Raw genomic sequence first — 16,562 nt, 5'->3', positions numbered from 1 at the left:
ATATGTGTTGTGTGCATGTGCATGCATGTATGTGTGTGTGTAATGGGGTGTAGTTATTCCCCACCCCCCTGGTCCTTTTTCCATATTACAAGTTACTTGATGACCTTTCACAGGTGCTGGCGTCATGAAAAATGCACCCAGTCCACCCTGTAAAGTGGTTGGCATCAGGAAGGGCAGCCAACCAGACAAAACCATGCCAAAGAGCTGAGACTGGAGCTTGGCGTAGTCCTGTGGCTTGCTGGATTCTGTTAAAATGCCCAACCCATGCCAGAATGGAAAACAGGCATTAAACGATAATGATATACAGATAGCATAATTATAAAAATAAATATTTAAAGTATAATTATGAAAATATAAAAATATAATTATAAAAATATTTAACCCATTCTTTAAATATTTATTTAAGCCATATGGTTTTTTGTACACTGGCCATTGATAACTCATTAATTAATGACTTCATCCTAATTAGGCATAAATAATTATGTCTAGGAGTGGGTGTGTGATAAGTAGCTTGCTTACGAACCATATGGTTCTGGGTTTAGTCCCACTGCATGGCATCTTGGGCAAGTGTCTTCTGCTGTAGCCTCAGGCCGACCAAAGCCTTGTGAGTGGATTTGGTAAACAGAAACTGAAAGAAGCCCGTTGTATATATGTATATATATGTATGTGTGTGTATATGTTTGTGTACTTGTGTTTGTCCCCTAACATTGTTTGACAACCGATGCTGGTGTGTTTACGTCCCCATAACTTAGTGGTTCGGCAAAAGAGACCGATAGAATAAGTACTGGGCTTATAAAGAGTAAGTCCTGGGGTCGATTTGCTCGACTAAAGGCGGTGCTCCAGCATGGCCACAGTCACATGATTGAAACAAGTAAAAGAGTGTGTGTGTGTGTGTGTGTGTGTTTGTGTTATGTCTTTTTATATTCCCTAACTGAGCAGTTCAACAAATAGACTCCAATAGAGTAGCAGAATAAATATGCTTGATGGTGTTGCACCAGCATGGCCATGACCCAATGAGTGGAGTCAGTAAATATAAATATATAAAATGTAATATAAAAATTTCTAAACCACTGAATAAACAAAAGCAAAATTATTTAGGGACTGCAACGAGGAGAAGAAGAAGAAGTGTTTGCCATGGGTGCTCATTGCAGGGTTACTGAAAATGCTGCAGGCTAAAAGGGGGTGGGGCCGAGTATATCACAACTTAGGGGTGACCCTTCAACTGGAGACTTGACCTCAATGCAAACAAGAGAGTGGGGGTCTCCCCTGGAGGTTCCCAACAATCAAGCGACGATGTTAAAGCTTAATGATGCACTATCTTCCAAAAACAAAAGATGTGGAGTGTGCACCCTAATAAGGTTCAGGTGAGACTCAATCAGCACAGAAGAATCTGTAAGAGGCACCCAAGGGTTACTTGAAAGTGCCAAACTTGGCAACAGCTCAAATTTACCACCCAAGAAGAGCAATGAGATAAGTTCACAGAATGCATGCGTATATATATGTGTGTGTGCGTGTTTGTGTGTGTGTGTGCATGAATGTATGTATACGTGTGTGAATATGTGTTATTAGAAATTCTTGTCCAACATAAATAGATCGTTGTGCAAAGCAAAAATTAGATTTACATCAAAGAAAACAAAGAAGGAATTCCTTACGTGGCATTATTTCTGAGAGAAAAATCTTAAAAATGTTGAATAGTTTGCATCTTAAGAGATAAAAGATTGGATTTTAAACAGGGATCTTATGAGGGGTGGAGTGAATATGAGAATGGTTGGACATCTTTGATATCAGATATTATAGATAATAAAAGAATAAGGCTTTGGGAACCGTAGCTATTTTTGGTGTACCACCAGTTCTTTCTTAACCCCTAACTACTTCCCCCTATTCTGTTAGAATACATTATCTAGAAACAAGTCTTCCCTACATTTCCTTTTACAAGAAAATAGGTTACGACTATCAGAAGAACTGATAACTTACATTTCTCACATATACCATAGCAATCTAATAATTAGCACCTACAATCACAGGTAATCTATACACACACCACATATATACCACATGGGATGTATATTCTTTATGTATAGAATATAAATTTAATTATTATTATCATTATCTATCATTACTACAGATGTTTAATATTCATTATATAGCAGCATTTCATCCACCTTCACGTTGTGAGTTCAAATTCCTTTCAGGTCAGGTGTGAGGGCTGATGTCAGGTCAGGTGTGAGGGCATGTGCTGTTGCAGTGGATTGCTCCATTCACCATTTGTTGGTGTATTCCCAGGATCTCCTAGGTGATACATGCTCCCATTCGAAGGTGGAACATTGCTATTGAGAGAAACGGTGACTTATGTTGAGAAGTAGCGATGTGATCCAGAGAGGACCAGCTTCATTTTGATGCATGATACATGTTCCTGTGTTGGTAATTATACCTGTCCTAAACAAAATGGCATTACTTTTTGACTCAGCCTTGTACAAGCAACATCTTCCACAGTACCCAGCAAGTACCCAGCAAGGACCCTATAAGCGTATCTTCACAGTGCTGCTGCAACCACAGCAGCAGTAGCAGCTGCTGTCATTTTAAAGCCGGGTCTGAAGGGATTTGTTGAGGTAGATTTTCTATGTACTGGTGCCCTTCCCGTCCCCAACCTGCGCTCAATTCCTGGCAAAGAACTATTTCTCCATGGCCAGACATGTTTTTCACTGAATACGGGAAATGACCAACAGAACAAGACACTGCCACACACATAGACACACCCATATGATGAGCCTTGTTCGGTTTCCATTTACTGAGAGGCTATACCAGAAACGTGTGATTGGAAGGCAAACTTCTTACAATACAGCCACATACCTGGGCCTCAGCACCCACTACACTCACGGAGTGGTTGGCGTTAGGAAGGGCATCCAACCGTAGAAACACTGCCAAATCTGACTGGGCCTGATGAAGCCTTCCGGCTTCACAGACCCCAGTTAAACCGTCCAACCCATGCTAGCATGGAAAGCGGACACTAAATGATGATGATGATGATGATATAAACTATTATTATTATTATTGGTGAGCTGGCAGAATCGTTAGCACGCTGGGAAAAATGCTTAGCAGCATTTCATCCACCTGCATATTGTGAGTTCAAATTCCTATCAGGTCAACTCTGCCTTTTATCCTTTAGGGGTCAATAAAGTAAGTATCAACTGAATAGTGGAGTCAATGCAATTGATTTACCCACTCACCCCAATTTTCTGGCCTTGTGCCAAAATTTGAAACCATTATTATTATTATTATTATTTTATTATTATTATTATTATTGGTGAACTGGCAGAATTGTTAGCATGCTGAGAAAAAGACTTAGCAGCATTTCGCCTGTCGTTACGTTCTGAGTTCAAATTCTGCCGAGGTCGACTTTGCTATTCATCCATTCAGGGTCAATAAATCAAGTACCAGTGAAACACTGGGGTCATTGTAATCGATTAGTCTCCTCCCACAAAATTTCAGGCCTGGTGACTATAGTAGAAAGGCTCATCATCATCATCGTCATCATCGTAGTATGCTACATAATAACTTTGTCCATCTCTCTTTTTCTCTTTTCTCTTTTACTTGTTTCAGTCATTTGACTGCGGCCATGCTGGAGCACCGCCTTTAATCGAGCAAATTGACCCCGGAACTTATTCTTTGTAAGCCCAGTACTTATTCTATCGGTCTCTTTTGCCGAACCGCTAAGTAACGGGGACGTAAACACACCAGCATCGGTTGTCAAGCGATGCTAGGGGGACAAACACAGACACACAAACACACACATATATACGACGGGCTTCTTTCAGTTTCCGTCTACCAAATCCACTCACAAGGCATTGGTCGGCCCGGGGCTATAGCAGAAGACACTTGCCCAAGATGCCACGCAGTGGGACTGAACCCGGAACCATGTGGTTGGTTAGCAAGCTACTTACCACACAGCCACTCCATTTGTTGTAGATGCTTATTATATTTTTTTTGTTTTTGTAAACTGGAAAGCTAGATGTGTGCAGCTGGAAAGCAAGGAATGATGCAAGAACAATGTATAAGTGGAATAATCTGTGCTAATAATGGCCAGGCCTCCAAGAGACTGTTGAGACCAACAGGGTTAATCTAATTCATGAACAGCTGCAGGAAACGGATGAATTGTTGGGAAATTGCTAAAAGAAAGACCCGGGCCAAATAGTTAGTGGTGAACCAGCCAAGTGGTGGTGGCCACAGCACATTCCAATAACTGGTGATGGTCCTCATCCCAACACACACACACACATTCCACATTTAGTGTTTCTCACTTCCACATCATCCTGAGTAATCTTGTACTCGTTAAGTACACTAATTGCTGCTCACTCCTTCTCTCAGAACTACGATTCTCTAACTTCTGGGATTAACAGATATATTTCATTATGGGAAGATGACAAATGACCTTTAAGCTCTTCAAATCCACTGGATGATCTCTAAAGATGTTGCACAACTGATACAGCCAAGAGGTCTTTGTCTTGCATGCCACCTGGTGACTCCACTTGTGCCACGTAAAAGGCACCCGGGACACACTGTGAAGTGGTTGGTATTAGGAAAGCATCCAGCAGTAGAAACCATGACAAAGCAGACAGCTGCAGTTACGGGGACGTAAACACACCAACATTGGTTGTCAGGTGATGGTGGGGGGACAAACACAGACACACAAATACATACATATCTCTCTCTCACACTCTTTCTCTCTCTCACTCTCTCGCTCTCTCTCTCTCTCTCTCTCTCTCTCTCTATATATATATATATATATATATATATAGGACGGGCTTCTTTCAGTTTCCGTCTACCAAATCCAGTCACAAGGCTTTAGTCAGCCCGAGGCTATAGTAGAAGACACTTGCTTAAGGTGCCATGCAGTGAGACTGAACCCAGAACCATGTGGTCAATAAGCAAGCTACTTACCACCTATATAATTCTATATAAAAAGTTAAAATATTTAGTGTATAGTAGAAATATAAGTAATTTACTGCACATGAATTTTAACAATAAAATTTTGTGTGGACCCTTAAGGACCCTGCTCAAGACCCACTGATCTAACCTTTATTAAAATGAAAAAAAGAGGGAAGGAAAATGTTTTACCATTTTCATCATATTTCTCTTGAAATACATGGCTTTTGTTTCAATTGATTTTGAAAATAATGAAGAATTTGATGAAATAGGGCAAAAGGGGGTAAAGACCCCCTTTGGGCATGAATGACCCTGGGATTGCACCTAGAAAAATTACCCCCTGAGGTACAAGTCTGGGCAAGGTTGTTTCATGGAAGACCAACAGTCACCCATGCATACCAGCCTCCCCTCCTTTCCATGCCACGATGTTATCCAAGGGAAAGGCAAAGGGGCCAATACAGCTTGGCACCACTGACATCAAAACTCATTTCTATAGCTGAGTGAACTGGAGCAACGTGAAATAAAGTGTCTTGCTCAAGAACACAACACACAGCCCTGGTCTGGGAATTGAACTCATTACCTCATGACTGTGAGCCTGATGCTCTAACCACTGAACCATGCACCCTTCATGCATAATAAAATAACTTTGTTATTATTAAGCAGATATTTTGGAGCATTCATAGAAGCAGAGGCAGTTCTGGGTAGATTGGTATGAAAAAGTCAGTATTAACCAAACTCTTATTATGCATGTGTACGTGGATATAAATGCTGGTAGAAATGCAGAAATGCATTTACTGCAGCGGCCTTCAGAAAGAATTTATTCAGCAATATTTACCAGTCATAAAAACCATTAAAAATATATGGAATATATTTTTAAAAAGAAAGACTAAAATAACAAAAAACAACAAAAAAAACCAAACAAAAATGTATTCATCAGCAAAATATGAATTCTTTCGGAGTCCAGAGTGAGTCAGAGACAGAAATTTGGATTCAGAAATGACAGCCCATTTAATTGTGGTGTAATTAACTCTAAATGATTCAGCAAACAAAGGAACACCCTGTTACTTACTGAATCCAGTGTATATATATATATATATATATACAAGCAGGACAATTAAATACACTCGTTTGTTTGGGGGTTTTCTTTCTTTTTTTTTTTGTGATGTGTTGGCCATCTCCAGACACAAATGTGCACACTGGCAGATGTACTTTCACATGTGTGCACCAATTAACCATTCTTAAACAAAAAATCTAAAACAAACAAACCACAAATACAAACAATTTTTGAAAAGTGGTTATGAAAATAAAGAGCAAATTCTCGTACAGAACCACCTCGTTAACTAATGAGAATGGAATGTCTGTGTATGTGTGTCTAAACAACATTTTACGACCCCCTACTTTGGGGATAATTCAGTTTTAATTTACTTATTACATCCACCTCTTGTACTCCTCTTCCTCCTCTTCAGCCCCCCCCCCGCCCCCCATAACTTCACATTCTGCTGTTTTTATTTACAGAACCATAACAAATTTTAGGATTTTCAAGTAGAGTCTGTAAAAGCCAGGCTCTTAATTATCATCAGTCATTAATCAAACCGACTAACAATATTGTTTATACTATTTTTCATTTAACTAAAATATAGTGTGAAGGTGCATGGCTTAGTGGTTAGGGACATTTAACTCACAACTGTAAGGTCGTGAGTTCAATTCCTGGTGGTGCATTGTGTCCTTGAGCAAGACACTTTATTCCACATTGTTCCAGTCCACTCAGCTGGCAAAAATGAGCTGTACCTGTAATTCAATGGGGGCCAGCCTTGTCACATTCTGTGTCTCACAATCTCCTTGAGAACTACATTAACGGTACGTGCGTCTGTGGAGTACTCAGCCACTTGCATCTTAATTTCACGAGCAGGCTATTCCATTGATTGGATCAACTGGAACACTGTCGTAAACGAGGGAATGCCAGTTAAAATGTTAGGGCTGTGCATTTAAGGAGCTTCCTTTGCAACCACCTAATTCTGAGTTCAATCTCAACCTGTGTGTCCCCTTGGGTAGGGCTAGGGTTCATTTGACCAATGCCTAGTTAGTTATAATTTTGTAGATGGAAACTGTGAGGAAGATTGTAAGGGGAGGGTCTGATTCTTGGAAGACTTCAGCTGTTCCCTTAATTTAACGACATCCCCCTCCTGGGCCTTGGGTGCCTTTAACAAGGCCCACTCTCTAGGAAACATTCAGGTCAAAAATCTTCCCCCTTTCCTCTTATCATATCCAAATTCACCCCATCCCCACCGAAAATGGTCAACAGTGCTATTGTAATTCCTCTTCATTAGTGAACAGATAAAAATAAAATGAAAAAAACGGGTGAAACGGAAGATAATTTCCAGTTAATAATAATTCTTGGTAATCTTTTAGAGATAAAAGTGAACATGTGTGATGTCAATCTATTATCAAGTTAGGGTGAGGGCTAAGTATATTGTGTCACACTGATCTATAGCTGGGTCATAACAAATGGAGTCGCATTCTTAAAACTGACATTCAATTATATAAATCAGTGTTTCTCAACCAGGGCCACCTCCACCCCCAGAACCCTAGGATTCCATGAGAAAGAGTGAGATAAGCTGATGCTAATTTCATGATCCTAATATTACGATACATGCACAACATATCATTGGTTATTGTAATATTGTAATGTAGACATCATCCTGTCTAACCTATTATGTAATCAAAAAGAATATAACAACCCTTAGGGACATATTTAGTGATGTCTGCAATTTATGGACACCCTATATATATATATATATATATATATATATATATATAGATAAATTGAACCAATCCTATGACTGGCACCCGGCAGATGCCAGGACCCCTGGACTGGTGGTACGTAAAAAGCACTATCCGAATCGTGGCCGATGCCAGCACCGCCTCGACTGGCTTCCGTGCCAGTGGCACATAAAAAGCACCATCCGAATCGTGGCCGAAGCAGACCTTGTGCCTAAATTTGAAACCAGTATTTGAATTGAGGTGGGACGATAGCTTTTGCAAGGAACCTTCGATGTGATTGTTTGATCTGCTAGATATAACATTGAAATCTCCCTCAAATACAAAAAAAAAAATGAACAAAAAATAAGGATGTTTGAAAATCTAGTCTTAGTTGAGATGGTCATGGCTGGGAGGATTTCCATTGTAGGCCTGCTTACTGATTTTGGATTAAAGGATTAAGCAATAACATTGAGAATTTTTACACAAATCTCCAAATTCTTTATCATAATGTTATCAGCCAGGCAGACTGTGGCTTTGTCTCAAAAGCAGGGGAAAAAAATCATTAATAAAGACTGATTAACAATTGTTCCACTAACGAACACAATGGCAATTAAAATGGTTGGGATTAAATTGCTTCTATGTGCTTGCTTGATCTGCTAAAAATAGCAGCTATATCTCCCTCAAATCACAGCTCACCATCTTAAAAAAAGGACATGAACAATATGGTTCTCAGTTCACTGAATAGGTGAGATGGTCATGGTTAGAAAGCCTTTCATTTTAAGTCTGCTTAAACAGAGTTGGTTCAGAGCCATACAACAACACATAAAACCAATTATAATTCTTTTATGATGACTAATTAACTTTATTTTTAATGAGAAAAGATTTTCCAAATATTCATAACAATTCTTATATTTCGGTTAAATAATGTCTGATGATCAAGAGTTGTGTTGTTGGATGTGAGAAAAACAAGAGGCTGGATTAGAACCAGGAACCCTTAGATGGAAAAGAAAAAGGGGCTGTAATGTTGTTTGTTTAGAAATAAAGAGGGAGGGCATACTAAGAAGGCTTGGATAAGTGTGGTTAGTGTTGAGGTCAGATGAGGGAGGTAAATACAATGTTGGGGTTTGGGTGAGTTGGTGGTGCTAAGTAAATATGGCATAAGGAGAGGGGAGGAGGTAATGGCCCCTGGGTGGAAAGGGCATGAGGAGATAAACAGGATGAGAGAGAAGTGATGAGTGAGTTGGGTCCTGTTTGACTAGGGTATGTGACCAGCCACTTGTGAAAAATAAGGAGCACTGCAGTATCAGGAGAGGGGTGGGGAGTGAGAGACTGAGAGGGGGGAGGCATGTGTGGGTGAGAGGTTGGAGGTGTGTTGGTGAGCAACTCCATCATCATTATCAGTTAGGTGGTCTTTAAGTGTTTTGAGGTAGTGGTTCTCAAACCAACAAATACTAAACCCCCACCGCCACCACCAATAACAACACCCTTTGTCACCATAGAAATATTAGTGAAATCCTCAGCCCCCTATTTAATTCTCCTTTCATTTTTGTCTTTGTAGTTTTGAGCAAATTTTAAAAGTTCAAAACATCTGAAATTTTTTTTTTAACTGTTTAACATTCAGGTTTCTCTGTCGAATATAAATAATAATAATAATAATAATTGTGTACAGTGCTCAGGTGCACTACAACTCATCTAAAGTGTATATATAATCAGGTGTAGTTTCGACGGATTTCGGAAAGCATGAGGGCCTTAAAGGATGCAGTGTCATGGCAGTCAACAACTGACGCAGGCAGTTTGTTCCATGCTTCAGCAACTCTGAGCGTGAAGAAATGTTTCCGAAAGTCATGGGAGCTGTGTTGTTTTCTGACTTTGTAGGCATGTCCACGGGTGTTAGACGGGTGGAGATCAAAAAGGTGTTCAGTGTTGTTGTTGGTGAACTTATTTATTCACATTGCTTAGAATTGGTCAGAGATTTATCTCTTGGCTTTGAGATTTCAATGATGAGATTGCTTATTTTCAGAATGTTATTCAAGGACAGGTGTAAAGGGCCAAATTTAACCACTTTGAACATAAAACAGGAAGAATATTTTGGTCAGATACGGCCAACTCAACCCTTTAGCATCCAAATTATTCTGTCAAATCTAATCCTTATTCATTCCCATTGTTTTCAATTAATCATGGATTATCTCATAGCTTTAAGATTTCAATGATGTGATTATTTATTTTTAGAATGACATTGCAGGATAGGTGTGAGAGACCAGATCTGGCCAGTTTGAACATAAAATGGGTAGAATATAATAAGCACCAGATATGGCTGATTCAACCCTTTACCATTCCGATTATTCTGTCAAATGTAATCCTTATTTTCAATCAGTCATGAATTATCTCAGAGCTTTGAGATTTCAATGATGGGATTTTACTCTTTTTACTCTTTTACTTGTTTCAGTCATTTGACTGCAGCCATGCTGGAGCACCGCCTTTAGTCGAGCAAATCGACCCCGGGACTTATTCTTTGTAAGCCCAGTACTTATTCTATCGGTCTCTTATGCCAAACCGCTAAGTGACGGGGACGTAAACACACCAGCATCGGTTGTCAAGCAATGCTAGGGGGACAAACACAGACACACAAACATATATATATATATATATATATATAATAATAAATATTAGGGAATAAATCCAAATTTACAGGGAAAAAAAATCAGATTTAGGATTAAATCCAATTTTATAGTAAAATATTATAAAATATTATTAGAGACAAAACCACTATTTTGCAAAACAAACAAGGAAAGACTTAATCAATACATAAAATTTTAATAAATAGTCAAAAAAACCGCCACTACAATTGTTTCTTGTCTTGATCGACAATCTTCAGGTGGACTTCCAATAAGTCAGTTTCAAATTATGAAGTCATAATTTGAAACTAACTTATTGGAAGTCCACCTGAAGATTGTCGATCAAGACAAGAAACAATTGTAGTGGCGGTTTTTTTGACTATTTATTAAAATTTTATGTATTGATTAAGTCTTTCCTTGTTTGTTTTGCAAAATAGTGGTTTTGTCTCTAATAATATTTTATATATATATATATATACATATATACGACAGGCTTCTTTCAGTTTCCGTCTACCAAATCCACTCACAAGGCATTGGTCGGCCCGGGGCTATAGCAGAAGACACTTGCCCAAGATGCCACGCAGTGGGACTGAACCCGGAACCATGTGGTTGGTTAGCAAGCTACTTACCACACAGCCACTCGTTTATTTAGAGTAGAAAATCAAGAGTCAGGCAAAGACTACAATGGATGGACAATGTGAAGTGCTGGCTGGACAGGAGTGGCAGCAAGGCAGCAGGAGAACTGGCGCTTAATTAAGGAGACTTTTATAGTAGAGTCGCCATTGTGCTGCAAGCATAGGCTACACAATGATGATGATGATGATGGCAGAGGTGAGAGGCTGGATCTGGCCAGTTTGAACTTAAAACAAGTAGAATATGGACAGTTTAAATGCTACAGGGTTAAACATCTTGGATTGTCCTCCTCCTTTCTAAATCCTTACAGGAACCCTTGGGAGAGAAGGGTTTGCTGGCACTCCCTTCAAACACTGATCTAAAGGTATGTTTTGTCTGTATAGCAACAGCTCTGTCTCAGATGTAGGGTCAGTGTGCCATGGCAAGTGTGTCACAACTCCAGAGCATACTCAGTATGACTCGTTGGCTGATATCTGCCCTACACTCCAAGGTCAACTTGGCTATTCATCCTTCCACGGTTGATAAAAAAAAAAAAAACTCATTAGGCCATCGGATAAAATACCATCCGTTATTCATTCCAGCTCTTAATGTCCTGGGTTCAAATTCTTCCGAGGTAAATTTCGCCTTTCATCCTTCCAGGGTCAATAAGATAACATACCAGTGATGCACTGGGGTCAATGACAGTGACTAAGCACCCCACCCTTCAGACCTTGGGCCAATACTAAAAACCAGTTATTGGAAACCTCGTTAATATAACTTGTTCATTTGCAAAATTTGACCTTCGTTAAAAAGAGATAAAGTTGTAGTTGTTTAGTTTTCACTTCATTTCAAAGGCATTCCAGTCGTGGCCATCACACCATTTTTCTTTCAGCAATAATGTGCTAATATTACATTATTTAATGTTAGATTTATCTAAAGGTTTGTTTGATGAGCTGATGTCTAAGGACCTCAAAATCTAGGGGGCCTCCAGTCAAAACTTGACCCTTTAGCAATTAAACTGGCCATTTCCGACCCAAATATTGTTTTATGTTCAAATCTGCCAGATTTGGCCTTTCACACATACTCCACAATGTCATTCTAGAAATAAACGATCAGATTCATGAACATTTTGTAGTCCTGAGATAATCCAAGATTAATTCAAAACAATGTGAATAAATAAGGATTACATTTGACAGAATAATCTGGATGCTAAACGGTTAATAGCTCTGAGACTGTCGTAGACCTACCCTTTCGTGACCAACCCGGCTGAAACCGGCTCTGACTCTGTACTACAAATGTCTTGTTTTCATAAATTTTGAATAAAAATCTTCCACCAAACCTTAGTCACAATTTATGTTCTGAATGATAACTAAGTTATTTTACTAAATTCTTTATTATATTTAAAATTAATTGAAAAAAACTCAGAGCCTCTCAACAGAAATATGGTAACAAAAGGGTTAAAGACAGTCAGTCAAATGTGCCTTCAATTTGCACAAGATTTGGCTGCTATTTCTAACAAGTCAAACAAAATCTGCAAATTAACCCTTTTGATACCAACCTGGCTGAAACTGCCTCTGGCTCTGTAGTACAAATGTCTTGCTTTCAAAAGTTCTGAATTAAAATCTTCCACCAAACCTTAGTCACAATTTATGTTCCTAACACTAGCTGAATTGATAACGAAGTTATTTTACTAAATTCTTTGTTATATTTAAAGTAATTGAAAGAAAAAACAGAGCATCTCAAAATAAATACAGTAATGAAAGGGTTGTAATCTCTCTTCATCTAAATCTGATACTGACAGTAGTAAAGTGTGATTTAAGGGGGAACTCGACTGTTATTTCTAGCAGATCAAATGACTACGTGAAGGCACGCTGGTTGCTCGGCTTGAAGTCCAGACTTTGAGAAAGAGAGGGAAAAAGAGAGAGAGAGAGAGAGAGAGAGAGAGAGTGGGGATGGTGGAGAGGAAGAGAACAAACAATGTTTTGTAAATACAATTAAACAAGTCCGTTTGTCAAGAAGAAAAACAAGAAGGATGTGAAAGTTGTAAATACACAGACGGATCCTCTCTCGGCCTTTCTGTGCTCAATACATGTACACACACACACACACACACACACACACACACACACACACACACATACATACATGTATATACAGAGACATGTATGTATATATGCATGTATGCATTTATGTATACTAAAAACCATTTAATAAATATTTCTGGATTTATCAGAAAATCGTATTTTGATTCACGTCAAAATTTTTTAAAAAGAATCAACAGAAGTTCTCTCAGCAAAACGTTTCCCCTCTTTCCCTCTCCCTCCCCCCGTCTCTCTCTCTGTCTTTCTTTTTCCTTTTCTTTAATATTGTTTGTTAATGTTATTATTTGCTGAAATCGAATCAAGGTCAGCGAAGCGTGGCTTTTAAGGTGTGATGGGGGGGGGGGGAGAGAGAAATAATTGGTTTTTATTTCTTTTGGTGGGAAGACGTAAGAGAAAGAAGGGAACACACACACATACGTTGACAGACAATACACACACACATACATTGACAAACAACACACACACACACATGCATTGACAAACAACACACACACACACACACATACATTGACAAACAACACACACACACACATGCATTGACAAACAAACACACACACACACATACATTGACAAACAACACACACACACATCACATACATGCATACACATATAAACATCACCACACACATACACACTCATAGAAATAAAAACACACACCCTGAACCAAATCCAGACAAAATGGAACAAACGAAAATGTGGAACGATCTTAGACGACTTTGTAAGGTTACATAATTTGACAGATTACATCCACACCCATACGTATGCATGTGTACACACGCACACGTATGTATATGCATGTGTATATACACACACACACACACACATTAGAAATGCGTGTATTAAACACACATTATACGTTAGAAATAAATGTTTACGCGTGGGCAACTTACACATCTTGACAAGCACGAACGAATTTAAACACCCAACATCGGTGTTTTTTATAGACACCTACATTATATATATAGGATGCACGCATACTTATATATATACACAACATATTTGTCAACATACCGTATTTATTTTAAAGGAAAAGAAATGTGGGGGAAAAAGGAAGTGAAAGAAAATATGGTGACCTTAAAAGGGAAGATTAAATATATATATACACAAATTGAGATAGGGGTTGTATATATGTATGTATGTATGTATATATATTATATGTATGTATATATATATGTATGTATAATATATATATGTATGTATATATATATATATGTATGTATGTATGTATATATATATATATATATATGTATGTATGTATTATATATATATATATATATATATGTATGTATATATATATATATATATATATATATATTATATATGTATGTATATATATATATATGTATGTATATATATATATGTATGTATATATATATATATATATATATATATATATATATATACATACATACATAGAGAGAGAGAGTTGTTTAGCCCCAGGTCAGACGTGATCGAACAAAGCAAGACCTATGATCAAAGACATTCCAACAGTGACATTCCATGCGGAGTTTCGAAATAAGTGTATCACAATAAATGTGAGGGTGCACCCTTGAATAAGAATAATGAGGGGTGGGGTACAGTGCCGTCCGGTGGACCCCATTAGCGACGGGCTGGAAACTGTCCTTAACTGACGGCGGTACGGTGAGATCATCTGAGGGAGACTTAGCTGTTATTTTTAGCAGCGTGTGTGTGTGTGTGTGTGTGAGAGAGAGAGAGAGAGAGAGAGAGAGAGAGAGAGAGAGAGAGAGAGAAGGGGGGAATAAAGTATGGGGGTCCGGTACACCTGGACAGGTGAATGAATTAGTCATAAAACGAGGAGAGGCGAAAGTAGAAAGTAGAAAGTCACAGAGAAGAAACTTATTCGAAGTAATTAAACGCGGTTTCAAGTTGTAAAAATAAGTAGTCCGGAGTGATGGTCATGGTTGGGAGTGGTACCTACCTGAGTAGTTTCTTCAAGAGGGACGAATGTCTTTTAATTCGCGACATTTTCTTTTTGGATCGTCGCTTGTCGCCGCCGCCGTCCTCGCCTCCGCCGGCGTCGTCCTCGCCTCCGACATGGAGATCCTCGCTGGACGACGAGGACAGGGACCAGGTTTCGGCCGGTAAATATTTGTCCTCCAAAGACATGTCGAAATAGAATTAGTATATACACTGACAGATATATAGGTAGATATATATATATTATATCCACATAAGTGTATATGTTTAGGAAGATCTGATTCGCGGTGAAGGACCGGTGCGGTGCTTTTGACCAGGTTCAAATGTTTACCTGTTGCAAGTTCATATGACAACTGGTGGAAAGAGCAACAGGATGTATATATATATGTGTGTATATATGTATGCGTGTGCACACACTTCCTCTTCGAGTCAGCTGTTACGAATCGCAGTTTACACACCTAGATGTTTACATTAATCATACACGCACTCTGTGTGTGTGTGTGTGTGTGTGTGTGTGTGTGAAGTTCAGATTTAGAGACAAGAGAATTAGAAGAGAAGGTTTTAAACTCAACATAAATCTTATAAGATCAAAACGTTCTCTGACGATTAACTCCAAACACGCGCGTGTGTGTGTTGTGTGTGCGTGTTGTGTGTGTGTGTGTGTGTGTGTGTGAAGAGTGTGTATTTCGTTTGAGTGTGTGTTTCCTTGTAACGATCCTGTGGACGTCACCAAACTCGAAGATTTGTTGTTTGCAATCGGTAAAAATTTCCTGTATAAGAAAATCCGATATGTGAACCCAGTTTTACGAAGTCCAAGGTGCTAATGTTGTAATAAAGGGCTGGATGACTTCCTTGCCAAATAGCTTCATAACATCGTGGAGAAATAGTTGACATGCTTTCGTGAGCGACTGCAATGTTTTAATAGTGATTTCCTTTAAAACCAACCACCACCACCATTTGAAAAAGAGCGCTCAGAAGCCAGTTTCTCAGGATCACAAAAGATATGCCATTCTGACGTCTGTCTCTGTGTGTGTGTGTGTGTGCGAGTGTGTAGGTATGTGTGCGTGTGTGTAGGTATGTATATGTATGTTGAGTGTTTAACAAGTGGATTCTACTTCCTGTCGACCGTAGTCTTTCTTTTTCCTTGTCCAAATATTCCCAGTGACTTTTGTATTGTCAATAATGAGTAGACAAATTTAGTTTAGTGACTGTAATATACTGCTGGTGTTGCCTACTACTACTACAACCACCACCACCACCGTCCGACAGACAACTACACATACAAGAAACCTCAAGCATATCTCGTTACCACTCCCACACAGGCTCCACTAAACACACACAAATAACAGCAACATTATGGCCTGCCGCCCAACCCATACAATCATTTCATTAGATCCAAGCCCTCTATTTAGGATGCATTAGGCAGGGTACCCTCAGAGAAAGTTTTAACAGGGAAGGGGTCAGGGCCATCTTAGCCATATTATAAACCTTCAGACAACTCAATGCAATGGACCCTTTAGTATGTATTTATTGACAGCAAGTCAGAGGATTCATAGATTTGAAGTGGGCCCCTATACCCGTGAGGGTCCCAATATACTGGGTCCTATAGTAT

General features: G+C 38.9%; 1 protein-coding gene across 5 annotated transcripts in view; it reads right to left on the bottom strand.

Moving 5' to 3' along the window:
• LOC115224716 (rap1 GTPase-activating protein 1) overlaps nt 1-16,562 on the bottom strand; it is a 364,275-nt gene that overhangs the window by 115,812 nt on the left and 231,901 nt on the right. The window contains exon 1 of one of the 5 annotated variants that reach the window (XM_029795577.2): nt 14,952-16,092. The exons of 3 other annotated variants lie outside the window; for them this stretch is intronic. In XM_029795577.2, coding sequence (XP_029651437.1) covers nt 14,952-15,139 — 188 coding nt within the window. In that variant the 5' untranslated portion in view covers nt 15,140-16,092. Of the gene's footprint in view, nt 1-14,951; nt 16,093-16,562 lie in introns of those variants that run through there. One more of the 5 variants, XM_029795575.2, reaches the window with a different exon arrangement.

The sequence above is a fragment of the Octopus sinensis genome, linkage group LG26 (assembly GCF_006345805.1).
Source record: "Octopus sinensis linkage group LG26, ASM634580v1, whole genome shotgun sequence".
Lineage (NCBI taxonomy): Eukaryota > Metazoa > Mollusca > Cephalopoda > Octopoda > Octopodidae > Octopus > Octopus sinensis.
Note: the sequence above shows the minus strand (reverse complement) of the source record. Positions and strands in the feature narration are given on the sequence as shown.